Source organism: Triplophysa rosa, linkage group LG11 (genome assembly GCF_024868665.1).
Source record: "Triplophysa rosa linkage group LG11, Trosa_1v2, whole genome shotgun sequence".
Taxonomy (NCBI): Eukaryota; Metazoa; Chordata; class Actinopteri; order Cypriniformes; family Nemacheilidae; genus Triplophysa; species Triplophysa rosa.
The window spans coordinates 25155049-25178451 of record NC_079900.1 but is presented as its reverse complement, the minus strand read 5'-3'; the positions used below and the strand labels follow the sequence as shown (position 1 = coordinate 25178451).

The 23403-nt window shown below is 39.6% G+C and overlaps 2 protein-coding genes across 3 annotated transcripts in view; one reads left to right on the top strand and one right to left on the bottom strand.

Annotated features, from left to right (window-relative positions):
* gas7a (growth arrest-specific 7a) overlaps positions 1 to 12100 on the top strand; it is a 42750-nt gene extending 30650 nt beyond the window's left edge. For both annotated transcript variants that reach the window (XM_057345185.1, XM_057345184.1), the window contains exons 9-11: positions 4674 to 4753; positions 4950 to 5048; positions 10658 to 12100. In XM_057345185.1, coding sequence (XP_057201168.1) covers positions 4674 to 4753; positions 4950 to 5048; positions 10658 to 10771 — 293 coding nt within the window. In that variant the 3' untranslated portion in view covers positions 10772 to 12100. The remainder of the gene's footprint in view (positions 1 to 4673; positions 4754 to 4949; positions 5049 to 10657) is intronic.
* Positions 12101 to 12108: 8 nt separating this feature from the next.
* On the bottom strand, positions 12109 to 22802 carry rcvrna (recoverin a). Its single transcript, XM_057345188.1, has 4 exons — positions 20019 to 22802; positions 16045 to 19930; positions 15650 to 15761; positions 12109 to 15570 (listed from the first exon to the last, which is right to left on the bottom strand). Exons 2-4 carry the CDS (start codon positions 16423 to 16425, stop codon positions 15452 to 15454), a joined length of 612 nt encoding a protein of 203 aa, XP_057201171.1. The 5' UTR covers positions 16426 to 19930; positions 20019 to 22802; the 3' UTR covers positions 12109 to 15451.
* Positions 22803 to 23403: the final 601 nt, after the last annotated feature.

Genomic DNA, 23403 nt, shown 5'->3' with positions numbered 1-23403 from the left:
TGCTCATTATTCATATATGTTATATGTGCAGCAGAAGCATTCCTTACGTGCTCACAGCAGCATGTTGTGGATGTATTGGCAGTAGCAAGTCTCTGTACTTGCCCCGCCGCAGCAGTAGCATAGCAGATCTATTCCAACAAGACCAAATACATTTATATGTCATGTACACTACCATGCTAAACCCTCCGAGAGTTGTCATGACAGAACTTCAATTTTGGTCTGTTCTCCACATAAAACTGTGCATAGCCTCAGATGACTTGAAATGTAATGCGAGTCATACAAACCACTTTTGTAGTTTTTGCCAGTTTCCCATGCTCATGTTATTCTAAGAGCAGCATCAATGTTTTGAAAAACTTCTCATTGTGTTTTATGGTCAAACCAGAGAACATGACATGAGAATCATGACTGAATTCTCATTTCTGAGTGAATTCTCAGAGGTTCATTAAAACTCACTGAAGATTTTTCTCTCCACATGTCCAATCACAGCCAGTTCCTCTCATTTCACCAGCTGTCATTTGCACTTGTGTACTGTAGATCAAACATCCAACTCCTGGATGTTGCTGTAGGATGGGCGTTCCAAACTAAGAAGTAAACATCTCCCTCAGTCGGGCTCCAGATACAACTGCTTTTCTCTTTTTAAGTTATTCTTTTCCACTCTTGATGGCATTGGTGAAACGAACTCTCCCAAAATCCAGCATCAGTCCTTTTTATTGTTGAGTAAGGAGCTTTTTTGTGGGTAAATCTAGCAAATTGCCTGCTATTGTTGTAGCATAATGAGTCTGTGGAGTTGGGACTGTGTTTTTGAGGCATGACGAACAGGATGGGAGAGAAGAGTGCAGGGGGTGGAGAGGATCTTGGATCGGCCCCAGGAGCCAGCGTTTAAGAGGAGCCAGGCCATATTGCCATATTGGTTCCAGACGTAGGGTTGGGAAAAGGATGGAGTAATGATCTATTTTTGCAGTGGGAAAATGGGCCCTGTGGGAGCTGACAAGCAGCATGCAAAGCCTCATATTGCAGAAAAACATTCACTTTATCCTGTTCTGGCCATTGACACTAAACATTAGAAGAGCTGGCCATAAGTAACAATGGTTACCATAGTAATGGAATGGTATTTTTGACATGGCAGTGTAGCGGTTTTAGCTAACGTTATTATATTGATGAGCAAAGCTCACCAAATATGGTTCTCCACCAGATCTTTCAAGATCATATCCATGAAATGAGTTATTTAAAACATCAATTTCAGTCAAGGAATTAGTTTAGTTTAGTTTAGTGATCAAATATACATATTTTACGGTCTCTGATTAGTAATATAAAGCATAACAATACTTGTATGCATTCGTCCAGCGAATGCCTCAATGATATTATATACTTTACATTATCTCATGGCCATAAGTAACGGGACTTTACTAAACAGGATTTAGAGCAAAGGTAGCAAATCGAAACACAGTAGAAGGGACCAAGTGTGAGAGAGTGAATACAGAAAACCCATCACAAATGAATATATACGGTTGTTTATTAAACTCTACTCTACATGATAACAAAACAATGACGATCGCATAAAACGAACAAAACATTTAAACACAGAAATGGAAAACATAAAACATAGAAACGGATACTTGCAAGCTCTGTGCTGGACGGATATCCGTATGCGCGTGTAGAGATGGAATTCAAATCAAAAGGTTTCAGAAAGGCAGGCCTGCAGAAAGTTGCGGGCCTCGTCATCGGCCCGCATGGCTTAACCACATGGCAGTAGAAGTCCATTGTTCCATCCTTTCCCCGAGGTGGGGGGGGGGAGGGCAGTCTCCGAAGAGACTAGAGGAAGAGATGAAGCCGGAAGAGAAGAGAAGAGAAGAGAAGAGAAGAGAAGAGAAGAGAAGAGAAGAGAAGAGAAGAGAAGAGAAGAGAAGAGAAGAGAAGAGAAGCAGAAGCGACAAGAAGGGTTTTCAGAGAAGGCTCAATATTTAAACTCACGAGAGGGCAGGCCCACCTGAGTTTGAATCGACCAATCAGAGTTGAGCAGGGAAGAGGTTCTTTGTCCACTCAACAGCTAACTTGCATCTTTATGACCTCCTGGCAACTTTACAAAATATCATTTCCAATTATAACATAATGAAAAGAAAGTGTTATATGGTCACACAAGGTATATGTGACCCTGGACAACAAAACCAGTCTTATGGGTAAATTTTTTTTGAAATTGAGATTTTTACATAATGTGAAAGCTGAAAAATAAATAAACTTTCTATAGATATATGAGTTATTAGAATAGGACAATATCTGGCTGAGATACAACTGTTTAAAACTCTGGAATCTGAGAGCGCAAAAAAAATCAAAATATTGAGAAAATTGCTTTTGAAGTTGTTAATCAGGATTTATATATTTATATATTTAAGGTAGGAAATTTACAAAATATCTTCGTGGAACATGATCTTTACTTAATATCCTAGTGATTTTTGGCATAAAAGAAAAATCGATAATTTTGACCCACACAATGTATTTTTGTCTTTTACTAAAAATGTTCTCGTGCTACTTAAGACGATCCAGGGTCACATATATACAAGGAGGACTTGTAAAGACAAACATTTAGATATCAAAAATGGACAGGTTTGAATTGCAACAAGTTATGATTCATTCAGATGGAACGCATACAAACAAAGCCTGAATTAAACTTGTATATCTAACTGTGACAGACTATTTAAAATGGCACGAGCGCCAACACACAACCTAGATAGTTAGATATATGTACAGAAAAGGACAGTTTAATCACATAAGTTCCTATTGTCAGGGACATTTCTTTGGTTAGCCTCAGATGTTAAGTTAGAGATGAGACAGAGACTTCTCACCAATGCTTTGAAGCATAGGGGTCGTAAATATCCAACAGAGAGACAAAACGTTATCAAAACTCTAAAACCAGACCCCTGGAGCCAGGTTTTTGCTATGGTCTTTTGATGATGGTAGCAAAAGAAACCAGGACAAAAGGGAGTGGGGTTTGATGGCTCTTCTTTCAATGACTCCGACCATTTGGCTTATGCTAAATTCTCTACAACAGTTTGGGAATGATATTCGTGAAAGTGTCATGTAAATATCATGATACAGTATGTATGAAAAGTGTTCCTGTAGTTAGTTTATTACTAAATAAAAATGTTGTTCAAAATGTAATATTGTAATATGAATAACCTGGACTAAATAAAGCTAGTTTATTAGCCAATAAGAGTACGCATAAATGTGAACTCCTTCAATACTGCTTAAAAGCATCTTAGGATAAGACCTCAAGAAACTGCTTAATAAGATGAGAACATTTCAGCAAATTTTAAACAAATGACAATTATCAATTATAACATAGTTTTGAATTGTTCACAACATAATGTACATATAGTTACATTTGTGTTATTCCGTAGTTTTGATGAGTTTATTATAATATTATTATTAATATAACTATTATTAATAGTCACTGTCCAAATTCACTGTTTTTGAGGAAATGGAAAAAACACAGTACTTTATAAATTATTAAATACAATGATTAAATACACTTTTAATACTATGTATTGGTTAAATATTAGCAAAACCCAGTGACAAAAAGGTGACTAATAATAATGATTTATGGCAAAAAAAATCACAAAATCTGGAGATACAAGGTTTCAAGAACAGCAGTGATTTCAAAAAATAGTCAGCTACCCTAAACTTTTGAGTGTTAGTGTAGGCCTATCTAAAAATTATGTCATAATATGATAATAAATTATTATAAATAATGTTTTACTTATTAGCATTATTCCATATATATTAAGGTCTTTGATAGTGCTGTATAAGGCCAGTGTGAAATAGACTTGAAATGAAAAACAGATTTAGCTTTAAATGGTTTGGTTTGCCATCTTTCAGTGTTTCGCTGCAGATTGTTTTTAATTGTGCCACTGCCAACATTTTTACAGTGTAGCTGAGCTCAGTAGAAAAAGCCTGTATGATGTTATCTCACACCCCCCCTCACTGAAACTCCCACGCGCCGAGCAAGTCACAGTTCCCAGTATAAATCAATGGGCAAACATTAAACATTGGTCAGGCACAACCTTCCTACCATAATCATGGCAGCTTAAATCAAATGTCTTTTAAAGCCTGGACCTCATTTACATATAGATGGAAAGATTGGACCCCGTGTCCCAAGGGTGCCAATATTCAGTCGTTCTGACACAGGTCTGCCCCGTTAGATTAGCTTTACTTGTGCATATAATGACAAAGCCAAGTGTGTTTGTTGTATTACACAGGGTCTCGAAATAAATCACTAACAAATGAGTAAAATATTCCCCCTGCTGGCAGAGAAAAGCACTGTGCCTATTGCAATTTCCATTTAAAAAATGTAATCCTAACCAGATAAATTAAGTTGATAAGCATTTGTTAATATTTTATTTGATTTAGTTTTTAGTTTTAGTACTAGTTACAATCAGAATACTTTTAGATTTTTTGTTTTAAACATTTTTTGTATTATATTAATAGTAACATTAACTTTTAATATTAATATTTAGATAATTTTAGGTTTCATTTTATGGTAAGTTTTTATTTTATGTTTGATTTCAATCAACAGAAATCCCTTGTTACAAGCATGAAAATAGTCTCTGTAATTTGAGCAGGATCCGCTCCTGTTATGTTACTAAATGACTGACGTTTTTTGTGTTTAATGTGGATAGGTGATGATCTGATGCGCTGTGTTGACCTCTACAATCAGGCTCAGTCTAAATGGTTTGAAGAGATGGTCACCTCAAGCTTGGTAAATACAATGTTTTACTACAATTTCCTAGTTCAAATAGCATATAAATGATAACTGAAGACTATTATTATAGATTTGATGCATGGGCCTTTATTGGTTATTTTCAATACGGCTACGAATCAGATTTCAGAGCCGGGTCTAATATTCCCACCGGCCTGCTTGTGAATGAGTGATTCTCTGTGTTTGTGATCTGAAGGAGTTGGAGAGATTGGAGGTAGAGCGGGTGGAGATGATACAGCAACACCTGCGACAGTACACAACACTGCGTCACGAGACAGACATGTTCAACCAAAGTGTGAGTAACTCACTCTTATGACACAGCTCGGCTGAACCAAATTTTATTTTCGAACACTGCGAGCTTTGCTTTGTGTTCCAGAATTTTAATTCATTATTTTTTCATCATTTTATTATCAATAAAGCAGTTGTCCATATGAGCTGAGAATCATATCACAGCTTTACCATGAGCTTCACATCTCTCACTTCACACTTTTACACACATCCTCTAACCAGAAACAATAATGACCCTCACTCCTCATTTGTATACGGCTCCCAAAGACTATTTGTACACACATTGCGTTAGATAGCAACATATTACAGCTACAGTAGTGTAATCTGCAAACAAATTAGCCTGTTATCTTAAAACTAACTCTACTTTTTGGAGTTTTGCAGTTGTAGCTAGATTTTAGTGAATATATCAAGTCAGTTCTCTTTAAAGGAATACTTCACCCAAAAAATGACAATTCTGTCATCATTTACTCACCTTCGAGTTATTCCAAATATGTATAAATATATTTGTTCTGATGAACACAGAGAAAGATATTTGGAAGAATGCTTATAAGCAGACAGACTATCTCATACTCCCATGACTCCCATAGTAAGAAAAAATACCATGGTAGTCAAAAGTGCCCCAGAACTGTTTGCTGTCCCACATTCTTCAAAATGTCTTCTTCTGTGTTCAACAGAACAAAAAAAGATGATAAAGTATTTTTTCCTACTATGGGAGTCAATGGGGTCCAAGAACTGTTTGGCAATAAGCATTCTTCCAAATATCTTTCTCCTTGTTCATCAGAACAAAAACATTTATACAGATTTGGATCAACTCGAAGGTGAGTAAATGATGACAGAATTTTCATTTTTGGGTGAAGTATCCCTTCAAGACAAGTGTTGTACGTCTGTTGAAGTCTCTCTTTCATGTTCTGTTAAGGAACAGGGTTATCAGAAATATATTACGCACCAATAATACAACTCAATAGAATTAGAATAGAATAAAAGAAGCATCTCTGCGTACTGTTGTACAAAAACATACAGTAAAATGGAAGCTAGAAAAGATGTAGATGCAAGTACAGTATAAAAAAATCGGGTAAACTCAATTAAACACAGGTAACGTGTCATGAGTCACGACCCATAATAGAGGGTAAAAAGTACAAGACAATTACATTTTATTTATAATAAGCAGCTCATGCGACGTGATAGAGAAAATTGCAGGATTAACAGCAGACTAGCTGCCAGAAGTCTCAACTTCACATTGTCATAAAAACAGAGCACCAGTTTGTGTGCGTATCAACAGACGGATCTCAAACAGGACGTCATGTTTTCTGTGACCTATCTTAATCCATATTTTTATTTTACCTGCATGTAACAGCAGTAAGTTAAAACTAAGAGAGCTATTTATACATATGCACATTACTTTAATTAGCATAATTGGATATATTGAACAGTAGTTAGTTCAATAGTTCGTCTCTGTTATGGGAAATAAATAATCGGCAAACAGCACAAGAATACGCAAAATTACAATGTTACAGAGTAGTGTCATGATATGTATTATTAACTAAGGTACTTGTTAGCCATAACATTTTGTAATAATGTAATATGTTTTATAGCAAAGTGACTTACTTATTATCAAACCTTTCAAACCTATAATGATTACTGATATCAAATCATTATTAGACAGTTATGAATCAATTTCAATGTCAATATTTGAATTTGGAGGGTGTACAGTGCCCCCCTGTGGTGGCTCCCCAATGTAGCCTATATATGTTAGGATTCAGGTAGGAAAACTCGAGTCACGTGCAGGGTAGCTAGAATCTTTAATTAATGCCTCACATCAGCAGAAACAACACAGGGGATACACAATGCAACTGAGGACCGCCAAGCGGTGAGAAATAAGATATCCAAAATTTCTTTTAAACGGAAGAGTCAGGAACCTGGGTCTCGGATGCACAGGGCAAAAAGGGATCGAGCGCTCGGCCAAAAAAGGGGGAAGGAGCAAAGGAGTCTTATATCCAGAGGCCGGGCCGCAACTGAGAGTGAGGATTGTGCCCACGGCGAGGGGATGAGACAGGGCCAGCGAATTCTCTGGGCAAAAGGTCCAACCAGAGACTCGGGGAGGTAATCCTAAACAGAAGTTCAATAATCCTTTAGAGACAGAACCGACCACTTGGTCAACAGGAGACAATTGATCCGAAGGGGAACCACAAGACCGACAGGAGAAACTTTCCCAGGCGAGTCCACTAGACCGACGGGGTAGACGAACTTGGATGAGGATCCAGTTAATCCGACAGGAGAGGTTATTCCAAACAGGAATCCACAAGACCGACAAGCAGGGCCGGATTATCCAATGGGCATTATGGGCACAGGCCCAGGGGCCCATGCGTGCTTGGGGCACAAGAAAGGGGGAGAAAATGCTTTCGCTATATTCATTCTGCCGTGTGCCTCTCTGGCCACACACACGTAAGTGCGCACACAAAACCGTGTTTCTAACGTACGCAAGTCTGTCTCTTGATTTAGTAACTTTTACAAGCCCTTTAGCAGCTTTTGTTCAGAAGCACAATGCGATAAATCAAGCGACTTTCCGATAAACTTTAGCTTTCAGTGGGAAAATGTCCCCCGCGAGCGCAAGGTCTCTCTTTCCTCGCGCAGGGATCGTCTCATTGAGCGGCAGGAAGAAGCAGCACATTCCACAGGTGACTCCTGAATGAAATGAGTACAAAACAGCGTTTCCAACAACCTGTCACTGTTATCCACTGTTTGAATGTGTAAACATGAACCCATTTCGTCTGTAAATATGCACATGGTTACCATGACAGAGGCTGTGTGAAAGAATATAGCCAAAATCGCCGCTTTTTATAGAAACTGAAAAGATGTAAATGAGAACGGCTTTATTGTTGTGAATATAAGATATAGGTTAAGTTAGAATACCCTCACGGTTGTCTTTAAAATCTTAAAAAGGTAAGAGTTTTTTTTTACATGTATTTGGTGTGTCTTCGCCAATAATTAATTTTATATTGATGTTGATCAGGTCTATCTGCCTTAATTTACCGATTTTTAGCCTAAGTTATTAGAAAATCCAGAGTGCTTTTACATACATTGCAAAATGTTTACTTACACAGACTCGTAACAGTATAACTAATATTCGTTAATGCCGTTTACCATTACACGCTTACATAAGAACGTGAGTCGCGAAGTGCTTGTTACACAAATAAAGTTGAACAAATGGACAAATTACTCTTATAGTATAATCATTGACAAAGTCTGCCCTTTATTCTTAGAAAAATGAATATGTTTATGTATGTGGGGGGGGTCTACAAGACACTTGTGCCCAGGGGCCCCTGAATTCTTAATCCGGGCCTGCCGATGTAACCGGTCCCACTTGCACCGCTCTGCACGGGCCTCGAACCGGCGACGGTCCGGATGGGAGACGGGCGCTCTAACGAGGAGGCTAAAGACCACAGTCTCTAGCGTCTGTCGCTAGAGCGTCTCTGTTGGTCGGGGAGTGAGGTTTTTTCGCACTGCACAGCTCTTCACTAGCTGGCCTCCGTTACACCGACAAGGTAGAATACTTGGGGGTAAGAGTTCACTTAGTACGACCGGATAGGTGCATTCCAACAGGAACCCGTAGGGCGAAATCCTTCTAGAATCGCCCAACCGATCAGGCAGATATAGGATCCATGCAGCGAGTCCGACGCTGCGGGTAGACAATAAGACACCACGTGACAAACGCAGCTCTGGAGCCTGAACAAAAAAAGAGGTGATATAACACAGTTCCCAAGACGAGCGATCGGTAAATCGCCGGAAGTAACACTGACGATCTGACACAGGACAGCGGTATCATACCGCTTTTCCACCGGGGCTGGTGCTGGAGCCGGTTCTCGGCCGAGGATGGCACCATTCAGAACCGGCTTGCGTTTCCACTGGCAGGGAGCAGAACCCTGTCAATTCCAGTTCATATTTATTTCCATGTACATTTTATATTTAAACGGAGTAATATGAAATAGAATGATATAAAACACAACAGTGCTTCCTGTCATTTTCCTTTTTCAAAATAGTCATACGTGATTTAGGCAACATGCCTACTCTGATTATTCTAACTGTTTTTTAATCTAATGTAATATGATATAAAACGCAATCCCTTATTAGAACGTGTAAAATGTTTGTTCAATACGTCATTTAAAAGCAAATAATTTAGTCAAAAGCACAAGGAAGCGCTTCAATACAAAGTTAAATCAAAAATATAAAGTTATGAAACTTAACTTTGCCCTCAGTCAAAACGATTTGACCAGGTACAAATAACAGATTTATAAGGCCGAAACTGACCGTTAGACATATGCCCAAAATGAATTATATATCATGTTTAACCACTACAGATATCAGACATCATAGCCAGCAGTGAGTTTCAGAAGGACTTGCCGAGATGAGGCTGCGTTCAGCGGGATACATGAGCGCCGAGCACTCGGTGGTTGCGGGAGCTCACATCTCTGAAAACATCCAAGCTAATTTTTAAACAGACACCATCTTTATTAACCAACCACAGTTTTGGACTTTAAACGCATACATTATCGCCTAAAAAATGATTTAAAATACATTTAGTAACAAAATAACAATAATATTACGAACATTGTAAAACTTTCTTGCTCTATATTGCCTTTGCTGCGCAATGGCGCCTTTCAAACTGCAGTAACCAGAGAAAGCTCCGCCTACTGACGACGTAGGTTTCCGAGTTCGAGACCAGCAAGGTTTTGGGGCCAGTTCGGAACCAGGGTCTTGGCACTGGCCCAGCAATTTTTTGAGTGGAAAAGCGCGGCCTGTTCCCATTTGGGCTCCGGCTCCGGCACCGGCACCAGCCCCGGTGGAAAAGCGGTGAGAGGGTTTAAAAAGGAAATGAATCACAGGAGAAAATGAGAAACCAGGGGGGAGAGAGAGAAAAACCGGAGCCAACCCAGGTGAAGAGAGTGAAACAATAATGAGGAGTAGTTACCGACACAAGGGGCGGGGCTATCACGAAGACACCGAGCACATGGAGAGCTGTCAAGCAGTACCATGTGTTCGACATGAAACAAAACAAACAAGTGCTCAGACCCGAGACCCCACAATATAGTGGTTATATCTCTGGTACTTGTTAACCAGGAAGAAAAAAAATATTTCTTGCATATAATAAAGGAAACAATTTCATTAAAACTGCAATCCGTAGCTTTTTTAAATAAACCAGTATTAGTTGAGCAAGCACATGAAACAAAAATCTGTTTTCAAAACTCCATTCCCCCTTACCTTACCATCATATACCTCCTTACCCTATATGTTTTAACAATAGTAAGCTTATTAAAAAGATTTTTAATGGGGAAAATCAGCTTGACATAATTCGACTTCAACCACATAAGGACAGGAACATTAAGTAATCTGCAATGTTATGTTTTAAACAGAGACGGTGATAGAAAGGCAAATGTTTGTGGCTTTAAGGGAAAATATGTGAAAAATAATCTGTGTTCTGCTGCAAATGGAAATACAAATAAAATACGTGTATAAAGTTTCTTATAGCTAACCATAATATAGCCTACTATACACATACATTTTGGGTAATTTCGGAACTGTACTTGGTATTCAAAGACCTCGTGCGTTTTTGTGTTTTAGACGTTGGAGCCGGTGGACCAGCTTCTGCAGAGTGTGGACCCAGGCAAAGACAGAGAGCTGTGGGTGAGAGAACACAAGACAGGTGAACTGAGACCTGTGGACATGGACATCTAGATCAAAGCACACACACATCATATACAGTATGAATATACCTGCATGCCTGTCTACCTGAGTACTTCAACCTCAGCCAAAGCCATACAGGTATCTCCCACTTGAAGCACTGCTCGTTTTAGGGATCTCTGCTGTTGGAAAACAGTGGAAGATTGCAAAATCACAGCTTTACAGAAGAGTTTCTCAATGTGACGGTGAACGGGTGATAGGACAGCAGCACAGCAGAACATCTGAATGCATTATAAATATTGACCAGCCGTCCCTGTGCTGTGTTTTTATATATAATACTGCATGCCCTTTCACAGATATACAGTATATATATATATATATATATATATACGGTATATAGTGAATAACTTTTAAATGCTACTTAAGACTTCCCAGTATGTCTCTGAAATTTGCATGATGAAAATAGTTAAGGCTCCATTGATAAACATCAGAACAAGAGCTGTACAGTGAAACATTTGCTGCAGTGGATGCCTGTAAAACAAATGTCATCCCATTTTTCTTTTAGCTTTGTCTGTGTTAAAGTAACATTGTGTATGCACAACTAAACTCAATGGCTGGTGGCAGATAAAGTAGGTATTAAGGTACACATACGATTGTTTCTCCAGAAACTAGTTCACTAAAAAAAAAATAGTAATCCTGAGCAGAAATAACCAGCATCAAAGTTATAAGGAAAAAGATGAATCATATTGTCAATAAATGGCATGTTGTTGAATCTGTGTTGTAATGAGACTTGTTTTGCGACGAGGAATGCAATGAAAAGATTTTAATGCTATTTTCACAAGCTACACGCAAACTGCTGACATATCTACAGCCTTCCTGAGCGAAAGATCTGCGTTATGAGCACAATGCATTATAAGGATGGAATTTATATATTTTCATATTATTGCAGAAAAGCATGTTTTGTCAAAATGTAGGACTAGTTATGTATGGTTAATGGAAAAGTAGATGTGTTATTAGAGTGATACTGGTTAATCCATTGATTGTGTTCATAGAAAGACAACAACCCAGGACTTGCTAGCAAAGTCATATAGTTTTTTCAAGCTGAGGCCAAGAAATGCAGTCAGGATGATTTGCTTGGTGTATAAATTCCATCTATAGGCTATGTAAACTAAAAATGACAGTATAGATTTCTTAGGGGTGAAATTATATGCTTCGGCTGTAGAATCCAGGTGTCAATCAAAGCTTTTGATTTGTATTACACCTTTTAGTGCCTAAAGGTAAACTTGCCTTGGAATGTTCACAATCTATTCTGTTAAGTGTTTGTAAATGTTGTAAATATGTGTGTGCGTTTTGTGTCTGTAATTGTTGTCGAGCACATCTTTCAGCATTGAACTGCAGTCTATGTCATACAGTGTTTAAATGAAATCTTTGATGCATATTAAGAGATGCGTAACTTTTGCTTGATGAATATCACAGTTTTACATTGAATGCACAATGTCATAGGCAGCTGACTGTCACTGGCAGATAAACTTCAATCTTTATACATACTGTAATACTGAAAGATTTGTAACAATTTATAACAATCTCTGAGGAAGAAAGTACAGACAGCTCAGAGCACATTTTGGGAAAGATAAATATTTGAGCTTGTATTAAAGGGGTCATATGGTGCGAATACGTGTTTTTCTGTGTCTTTGGTGTGTTATAAGTTGCCCATTCATGTATTAGACACGTAAAATTGCAAAAATTAAAGTGTCGGAAACAAATTATGCATTCTATCTAAAAGCGAATGCTCACCCAGACCTGCCTGAAATGCCTCGTGTAACCACACCCCCACAAATCTATGTCAGTTCGTGGTATGATTTGACTAGGACTGCCCAAATGTATACGCAGGGTGTACCTGTCAGCACAATTGCTTTGGAACCTGATGTTCCAAATATGCTAAGAGGCGTTACATTTCTGTCACACGCTTGCAGTATTCGACCAATTACTACGCACTGGTTAACTGGCCAATCATAGCACAACTCGCTTTTCAGATCGATGAGCTTTGATAAAAATGTGCATGTTTCAGAGAAGAGATAAAGCGAAGAGGCGATACATACATGCACGGTATGTGGAAAATACAGTATTTTATAACCTTAAATCGTGTATACACATTGCATTACATCTAAAACAAACGAAAATAATAGTTTTAGCCCTGTCATATGACCCCTTTAAAATGATTGTTAGATTTGTATTTGTTTTTACATCTCAAACAGGGAAGACATTAGAAGTCAGAATTAAAATTCAAACATGAAGTTTACGTGTAAAACTGCTACAGTCGTGAAACTAAAACGTACATGCTTGCTGCCTTTGTTACACTTGGACGCTATGAAAAACAAATTTTTGTTTGACAATGTGAAAAATATCTTACATTTACAAGTAAAAAATCTGTTAAAGGTTATGCTTTTAAGTTAATTAATTATTATTACTTTGTTAACATTTTTTACTAACAATCATTGCCCTCACATATGCCCTAAGTCTTATATACTGTAGGGTATGACTGGTTTACATTTGCTCAGTTTAGCATGTAATAAAGTTTACTGTACTGCATTGCCCAAGCTAGAATTACATGTATTGTGTTGAAAATCGATGTCAATGATGTGCATTCAGAAGAAAAACGTTCTGTTGAATGTCTGTTACAAAGTAGATCTTTTATATATAATATTGTATATGTTGATTTTTCTCAACTAGTCTTCAGTGATAATATTCATTTCTCAACATGTTTCTGAAAATATTATGTCTTTGTTGAATATTCCCAGGAAATGACTATGTTGTCAATAATATTAATAAAAAAATACTCAAATTGTTTTTTATACATTTCTTGTTTAGAGCAATGAGATTCATAGAGGTTTGTACATTCTGGAAGAGAGATGTTTGTTAACATTTCTATTCATCTCATTGTTCATCATAAATGTCATGAATCTTACTTATCTTCTCATATTTCACACTTTAAAACTATATTGAGACTATATGGTTGGTCTGCTGAGGGCCTAAAAACTTTATTTTTTTGCTGTTTATTTCAAGTGTGTGAAGTTTTCTTTTGTCAGAACACACTGCCGCCTTTGAAAGCCATTACAAGGGATAGTTCACCCAAAAATGAAAATTCTATCATCATTTTGTTCAACACCTGCATATTTTCCAGTGGAGATATTTCGATGTTTTTGTGTTCATACAATGGACATTCTTCAAAATATTTTCTTTTGTTTTCTGCACAAGAAAGAAAGTCATACACATTTGGAATGACATGAGGGGGAGCAAATGAAAGAATTATTGACATTTTTAACTATCCCTTTAATGGAGACAGATCATTGCTGGACACAGTGGATCTCTGATTCTTGCGAGTGTCTACAGAGTGGCACTTAACCCTTTAGTTTTTGTATTTTGTCAGCAGAGGCCATGCTGCAGATATCCAGCCATTGTTTTCAAGCTCAGTATCCCAGTGCTGAAACCAGGCCATGTAGTGTATTAACCTGAGCCAAAGACCGCTTTAAGAACAGAGGGAGGTAAGCTCCTGTGTTTCTGGCTTGTCCTTAGAGCTTTGGCTGTAAGCAGCATCAACATGATAAAGATACACTTGGGGTTGGAGCCATTACTAGTATTCAAATTTAGTAAATCTAAACTTGTTGGGGGACTCAGGACTCTAATCCCACTCTGAACTTAATCAGTCAATTAAAGCTTGATCTACATACCTATTTTTGAACGGGTTTGTAAGTGTAATGAATGAAAATAAATGTAATGAAACAAGAAGTTATGGCAACATATTATTTGCACAGAAAAACAAAATTGTCTGCTTGAAAAAGAAAACAAAATTTCCAACACATCATGAGTGAACAAGGCTTGTAAACACATACAACATGCATTTATACTAATCTAACACTAACAGGCTTCTACATTACACATCAGGTACATTCACCGTAACAAAGCAGTCACATGTGGGATGCACTCTAGGTTGAAGTTGTTTGAACGGGGCTGACGCTTTACATGCCTGAAGTTTGGTTAACACCAAGAACAATAACTATAAAGAAAACTATAGCTAACGTCCACACCACCGGACGATAATGTCATGGTAATTCTAAAATTTATTATAAATGCAACAGCCCTTTAAATTTTGGATGGATCACCTGGGAAAAAACACTCTGAAAGTTGGACATTTTTTATATAGTTATCGTTTTTGATGTGAAAGGGCAATGATTTATTCGATTACATTGACTGACAATAGTTACATATCTTTTTAATAATTTTCTACATAAAAATTTCCCAGAAAAAGTTCTCTACACACAGTAGAAGAAATACATCCTATACAATTCATCCAGTCACCTGATAAACAGATCGTTCCAAAGTCTGATGAATGCATATTGAAAGCTTAAACCACATTAACTCTGATGGGATCTAAAAGAGGAGAACCACTGGACCATGCATGGGGATTTGTCTTACCCGACCTTCAGATCCTAATAGGATTGAGTATTCTGGAGTAGGACTGTTAACATGAGCCTAACTGCTCTTATAGAAATTGGACAGCAATGGCATGGCCAAGAATTCAGTCAGTTTCGATTCAGGTAGTATTTAAACAGGTGGTGGTCTAGGAATCAATATAAGAACAGACATTTTTATCTGGATGTATCCACAGGTAAAGTGGGTTCTGATGTCAAATGAATGGAGATGGAGGTCTGAACAGTCTCACAGGTACACTTGCAATTAGTGCTTCTTCTCCTTGAGTTTGTCCTGAATCTTCTTTGGCTCGTCAAACTGTATCAACCTCAAGATATCTTTGTTTACCATGACACCCTGAACGAACTCCCCCTCTCCAATTTTATCTGTAAAAAACAGAGTTGTTGTCAAGAAGTTGTGGACCATGACGTGATGCATGTAAAGGCAAGAAAGTGCGACTCTTACCATTATCACTCTTTCCAAAGAAGGTCCAGATTTTGTCCGCTCGCTTCTCAGGTGTGTTCTCATCTTCTGGCAGATTTTTCTGGTCTTCAGCAGGAATCATGTTGAATATTGACTGCATTGGACAATAATAACAATATCACAGTTTTTGACAATCAATAGCATCTCGTATGTTTGAGTGATTGTCAGGTGGGTTTAATCTATCCTGAGCTTTCTTAGCCATCAAGCTCACCATTGGTGAAATGATACTGAGAAATACAACCACCAGCTTTATACAACCAGCACTAGACACATGAATGAAACATTCTCCGTTGTCCATGAGGACATCAGTTTAGTTCACTTTCCATATTCAACCACAAAAGTAAGATACTCATTAAAAACACTTTAGCGTTACCCACCCGTACGATCTCCTCCACCTCATTTTTACTGATGGTTCCGTTGCCGTCTACGTCGTACAGGGCGAAAGCCCATTCGAGTTTCCGCAGAGTCTTGCCTGAAGAAGTGAGATGCAGTGCAACAATGTACTCCTTAAAGTCCAATGTGCCATCTGCATTAGTGTCGAAGCTGCGGAAGACGTGGCGGGCGTAAGCGGTGGGGTCGGCATCAGGGAAGAAGCTCGCGTAGATGCCCTCAAACTGCTCCTTGGTGATGCGTCCAGTAGGGCACTCTTTGAGGAAGCTGGCGTACCACGTGCACAGTTCCTCCTCCGTGTATTTGGTGTTCATCTTCAGATCATCCAGTATCGCTTTGGACAAAGCACCGCTCTTGGTGTTTCCCATATTTCTAAGACGTTCACGGCTAAAAAGGCCAATTTACCTTTTTCTCCTTTGCCGGACCTTCTCTGACTCTCACACTCTTTCTCCTGCTTCCGGTTTACTTCTCTACAGGATAATGAGGTGGTTCAGACCGCTGTCTCGTCCTGGTTGGATTGCCCCTCTTCGGGCTCGATTCCCCCTGACAGCTCCTCTAAGTGCTGAATGAGATTATGTATGTCTCTATTTAAATCCAGACAGGCTTTAAAAGATTAGTTTGTTATGTCACACCTCTTCTTGTGAGTGTTGCATTATGTTGATTGGCCCCTTACGATGAGGTCTTACAGTACTCAACTCAACTAAACTTTATTTATATAGCGCTTATACAATTTTCATTGTTACAAAGCAGCTGCACATGAGACACATTGACTACAAGCAAAACAATCAAAGTTGTACCTGCAAAAACAAGAAAAGGTTGAAAACACAGAAGACAGACACACCCACACACAAAACACTCCACACACACAACACGCACACGCACCAACACACACAGACACAGAGACACACACACACACACAGTAGAGGGCTTGTAAACAAAATGCTACTCTTTGCTATCGAAGTGACCTGCGTGTACAGTGAGATGAGTAAAGAAGCAGGTCAGTGCACTCTTCATTTCTTATAAGACCCACCAGCTCACACCACCATCTGCTTGTGTGTAATTGGACTGTGTTACTGTATCGCTCAATATCGCCACCTTTGTTAATTAGACTGGCAAATTAAGAATTAATCTGTTCAGTAGTGTTTAACACTAGTGTATTTTGATAGGAAAGTCATGAGGTCTTTTTGAGATGTAAAGGAAGATATTTGAAGTAATGTCAGTAACTAAACAGATCTCGTCCCCCATTGACTCCCATAGTATTTATTTCTCTACTATGGCAGTCAATGGGGGATGAGATCTGTTTGGTTACTGACATTCTTCTGAAAATCTTCCTTTGTGTTCAGCAGAACAAAGAAATCTATAGAGGTTTGCATCAACCTGAGGGTGAGTAAATGATGACAGAATCTTCATTTGTTGGTGAACTATCCCTTTAAGTTATTCTTCACACAAACATGGGTATTTTTAAAACTGCAATCCGCTGAAATACGTGCCGCTATGTCCTTTGTTTGACGTCAGTTTCCAGGCTTCTGATTGGCCAACATGGCTTTATAGTTATATGGTTATATGGCTTACTCTTGACAGAGCTTCATACCGTGTTTTCGTGTGGACGCGATTTTTTTTAACGAAGAAGCAAAAACACTGTTTGTAAAAACACCCATGTATGTGTGGACTAAGCCTATCTTTAACTGTCATTCAGAAATGTTCAGAGAAATACATGCAGATTATATCAAGAGTAAGGGGTCGTGTTTGTCTGGTTAGAATTAACAGTAAGTAACCCCCTGGGGGTGAATACGGTAACCACATCATTGTGCAGCAAAAAAACCTCTCTATTGATGGTCAATCAGAAATAGTTGTGTATTATCTTGAAGATTATGAACTGCAAATCTTTAATTATATTAACAATGTACCAAAGCATTACAACTTTGGATCCCCAAATTGACACAGTAACTAAACATTGATTTTGAGCATTTTACAGATAAAAATGTAACTGTTCCTGACAGTCTAATTTATTGCAAAATCAAGTTATTGATCATTCGTTTTGATTTGCACTTTTAAATCATTTTAACTTTTAACTAATTTTTTAACTACCATTTGGTTGGGTTGGGTTTGGTTTGTTTGTTTGCTGTTGATATTGTGGGTGGGTGTGCCTCTGTTTGCCTGAGCTACTGACCTCTCTAACCTCATTAACACACATCTCTTATTTGTGACACAGAGGTCAGTTCTGTCTTGTTAACCAGCACAGCTGACGGTCACATGAGTCACAAGTCGGGCTTGTCACAAGTCTATTTATTAGTAAATGTACTGTATATAACTATTGTATGCATACACATGTAGGCTACATATCAGGGGTTTTCAAACCTGTCATATGACACACCTGAACTCATCAAATCAAAAGCATGGACTGTACATGCAAGCTGAAATGCAAGGAGTTGCATTTTAATGTGTGATTGTTAATGAGAATCACAGTTTTTTTCTAAGCAATACAACAGTCACAGTGTTTCTGCTATGCACTCAACTTTATATGCTATCCATTCGCTAAAACAGTAAGCTTCTTACTTTTAGGGTATAGTATAAATAAGTGAATTGGGATGTAGCAAGCAAGACCGGAAATATGCGTGTCAGATTCCTGTGTGTTAGCTGTGTAAAAATTGTACATTAAAATCAAATACAAAACATCCAAAATGTTATTATATTGATTGTGAGTATGTGAAAGGGTTGCTGACTGACCTGCACTGGGATCGTTCATCATATCAGACACATCTAATACTCTAATATCTCCTTAACACAACTTAACCAGTTAAACAGCCATGGCGTCAGTGGACACAAGCTTATGATGCTAAGCACGTCTCTATGACTGAAGAAACACAGACTTACTGTACACTCTTAAAAATAAGGTGCTTCCCGATGCCATAGAAGAACCTTTTTTGTCTAAATGGTTCCAACGAAACACAGGTTCTTCAGGTCATAAAAAGTTGAAAGATGTTTCAAGAAAGATGTTTCTTTAAAGAACCATTGACTAAATGGTTCTTTGTGGAACCAAAAAATGACCTTTAAGCACCTTTATTTTTGAGTATATACTGGTCAAATCCAGACCGCATCGTCTCACTTAATGAGCAGCAATGCAACAGTACATGTAGTCACCGCCCCTTCCACGCCTGAGCCTGAACAACCACAGAATTCATATTAGTTGTTAATTATTTGTGTCTTATGATTTATCTTATTATATTTATTTATCAAAAGTGACACTCCATGGGCTTTGACACGTCAACTTGAACAGTCAAGTCAATTTAATTAATTTAGCGCTTTTCACATCTCATTGTAGCAGACCAGCGGGAGGGCTATTGAGTGGCAAGGGATGGCCACCAAAAACGTTGACGGATGGCAGTCAGCGTTCCCCGAATTCCTGGATGGCAGACTAGTCTGGACGAGTGACCCCACTGAAGGACATCAGGAAGCAGCGCAGCTGGCAACGATAACCGACCCTCTGGACACTCTGCTGGTGTTTGCACCCCTCATCCAGCCTCTGCTACTCGCATCAGGCTTAAGGTTCTTGGACCCAGGCCGGTACGAGAGAGTGAAATGAAATCTGCCAAAGAAGAGTGCCCAGCGGGCCTGGCGTGAGCACAACCTCTTGGCTGAATGGATGTATTCCAAATTCTTATGGTCCGTCCAGACCAAGAAGGGCTGCGCTGCTCCCTCCAACCAATGACACCACTCACCCAAGGCCAGTCTAACCGCTAACAACTCTCGGTTGCCAATGTCGTAGTTACGTTCAGCATGGTTGAGGTGGTGGGAGTAAAAAGCGCTGAGATAAAACTGCGCCGACCCAGACATCCGACGTGTCGACCTCAACAATGAATTGGAGAGCAGGATCTGGAACACACAAAACAGGTGCAGAGACAAAACAGGACTTTAATGAATCAAAAGCAGCCTGCGCGTCATTGTTCCACCTGAATGTCACCTTAGTGGAGGTCAATGCGGTGAGAGGCGCGGGTATAAGGCCGAAGTTCCTGATGAATCGCCGATAGAAGTTGGCGAAACCCAGGAAGCGCTGAAGGGCCTTGCGAGAGTCGGGGGTGGGCCAGTCGGCGACAGCCTTTATCTTAGCTAGGTCCGCCTGGATATCGCTGGAGGAAATAATATGACCAAGGAACGTGACTGACTCAGCGTGGAATTTGCACTTCTCAGCCTTGACATCCAGTCACATGTTTCAGCAAGAGTCTTGAGGCGGATAGCGTAATCTGTTACTGAACAACCCCTCTGGGAAAGTCGGGCTAGTTGAGCTGCCGCTTCGTCCCCCTGGGCCGTCCGATCGAAGGCTGATCATATCCTTCCGGAAGGCCTCAATACTGGCACAGAAGGTAGCTTCGGTGTCCCACACTCCAACTGCCCAATCACGAACAGGACCTGACAGTAGAGTGATGACATAGGCCACCTTGGACCCCTCCGAGGTGTATCGGCGGAGTTGGAGAGCAAACACTAGGGCGCATTGTGAAAGAAAGGCACGGCAGGAGTTGGGATCGCCATTGTAAACTGGGGGGTTGTTGGCATGGGGCTTGGGATTCGATGGATGGGACCCGGGATCAAGCTGGAGTTCGTCAAATCGAGAACGAAGATGCGCCATCTGAGAGTTCCTGGACGGCGGCATTAAGTCGAGTGGTCTATTGTCCGAACAGAGTGCCCTGCTGTGTGAGGGCAGAGTGAAGAGGATCCGACCCCGCTTACTCCATGTTGGTCAGACCTTTCTGTCAGGGATTACTCAGGAGTCAAGTGCAGGGTACAAATCAAGGTTTATTAATGCCTCAAACAACCCCAAACAAACCGCCGGAGCAAAGAATCACAAGATAACTATGCCGCCAGAGCGGGAGAACTAGAGAGCAGACCAGGTGGGAATGAAGAATGTAAATGGCTTGAGCACTCGGCCTGTGGTGAAAGATGACCCAGAGGGAGAAGATAACAGAGTCTGTGGGCCCACGAGAGGCCAGAATCCCGAAGTGAACAACAGGGAGCAATCACCAGTCTATGAGTCCATGACCAGCCCATAACGGGAGCCGGCCAAAGGCACGAACGTTCGGCGGATCGAAAAGACAGTCCGTGGGGCAGATAGTTCACACCACCCCGAAATCCACACGGAGGAAGACTCCCAAACAAAGGGTAATCCAAAGGTGAACATGTACTTAATTCTGGGAATAAATCCAATAGGCAACACAGTTCCTTGAAACCCTGGAAAAAATCCAAAAGGCGGAAAAGCCACTCAAAACCGGTGTAAATCCACAAGCCAGAGAGTCACTCGAAACCGGGGTAAATCCACAAGGCAGGAGCCACTCGAAACTGGAATAAATCCACAAGGCAGGAGCCACTCGAAACTGGAGGGTAAATCCACAAGATGACAGTCACTCGAACTACCAGGAATTCGCCTGGTGAATTCCTTCTGCCAACAGCTGAAGGTAGAATTGGTAGCGTGCGGAGCCGGTGGCAGATGGGTAGAAGCCGGCAGCCGGGAAGCGGTCGCTGGGTAGACAATGGTAAAAGAGAGGCAGAGTGTAAAAGAGAGGAGTGTGCTAAACTCTGGAGCCAAGACAGGACAAGACTAGTCTTGTCCTGCCTAGGTGAGCAAACAAAACAAGACACTTATTAACAAGACAGACTAGGCAAGAATCTATTTAACAGGCAGTCCAATCAGGGTATAAACTCTAAAGGTCTGACACGGGACAAGTGAAAACACACGGAATATGAAGGGAGGAGAATTAGGCATAAATAAGGAACAGCCGGGAAAGGGGAAGACAGTAAGGAGACCCAAATGAATTAATTAATAAAGTAACGAGAGGGGCCGGGTGGAGCACGTGGACACAGAGCCACGTTCCCGACACAACAATTACAGAGGACAGGACAGACAAAATAGAGAGTGCTAGACCCGAGACCTGACACATTGTTGCAAAGCAGCTTTACTTTACATTGAAATAGATGAAAAAATTAAATAAACTAAAGACAGTACATGGTGTTAAAATACCTGGTATTATTGCAAGATGTTCTCTGCAAGGCGTATTAATGAAATTTAACTGAAATAAATACGATGCTAGATTGTTAGAAACGGAAAGTTGTTCAGTTTAAGTTAATTAGGGTGTTTCTGCAACTACGGGCACTTTTGACTCTCCAAAATTTTTAGAAATCAACCCCTGTGAATTTTTATTTTAATCATCAGAGTCTGTAATACATGTAAAACGGTCAACAAAATTGCATGGAGTCATTAAGATTTTAATATTTGTAATTGAATATACAGTAAGCATTGAAAATGTGCTGCGGTAAAAGACATAAATTACATTTTTGCTAATATTGAAGCTAATTGGCAGCTAGCAAGGTCTACTACATTAGTTTTGACTCTTAACATCTTAATATACATTAAACAGTAAATAGTAATATACATTTATTTTTATAATGTAGTTCAAAGTACAGAATTACTAAGCTGTATTGTAAGGACACACAATAAATACTGACACAGATAATTGTGAGTGAGGTAGTGAGGTGGTCTATTCTCAGCAATGTGCTCATGTGGTAATTTATGTTCCAATACAAACTAGACTTGTTTGTCTTAGATTAAATGTCATAATAATAGCCGTTTTTCATTGTTGTGGTAAGGACTCAAAAGTGTGGGGACAGGCACATTTACTTGAAAAAATTTAAGATGCTTTAAATTAATATGTATACAGTATTAAACAATTTCGGTGACTCTCCAGGTACGTGGAGGACTTCACAAACTATTGCCATCAGGAGAGCTGGGATGACCATTCGCTCAATGAGTGTTTCTTGATGGGCCTGGATGACAACCTCTTCCGTCGTTTGTATCCCGGGTTATGGGGATGGCCTCTGGTAGAGTTCATCAATTTTATCCTGGTATTGAATGGCTCTCGCTTCTACGTTGTAACTTAGCTGATAAACCTAATTGTTACATCACATAAACATTTCGCATTCAGATTTTTAACCTGCTTGGACTTTTAGATTGTTTTAGGGTTCATATTCCATGCTTTTAACAGTCTTGAGTTTAATGTGTTGTGAATATTGTAAATGCACCTCTGATATTTATTTCACTTGTCTGTCTCATCCTTTTAACTGTTTTAAATTTCACACAGCAAGATCTAACCCCTGTTTAGCAGCTCAATAAGCGTCTCAGCTTACCCCAACATCACGGTGGAGTCCTCCACCACTCCATGCCACTGCGCACCCGAGCCACCACACTCCAGAGCCCTCCTTAATGGACATATTGCTCTGGGAGTTTGACCCCCTCTACGACCAGGCAGCGACAGACTCTTTTAGAAAGTCTGTGTGATGACCCGGTGGTCTGCAAATAG

Excerpts from the sequence above, each read along its gene's own strand:
- rcvrna (XM_057345188.1), bottom strand. The coding sequence starts at position 16,425 with ATGGGAAACACCAAGAGCGGTGCTTTGTCCAAAGCGATACTGGATGAT. Across the intron at positions 15,762-16,044 it reads AGGTGGAGGAGATCGTACGG|TCAATATTCAACATGATTCC; the intron begins GTGGGTAACGCT and ends TGTCCAATGCAG. Across the intron at positions 15,571-15,649 it reads CTTTGGAAAGAGTGATAATG|ATAAAATTGGAGAGGGGGAG; the intron begins GTAAGAGTCGCA and ends TGTTTTTTACAG.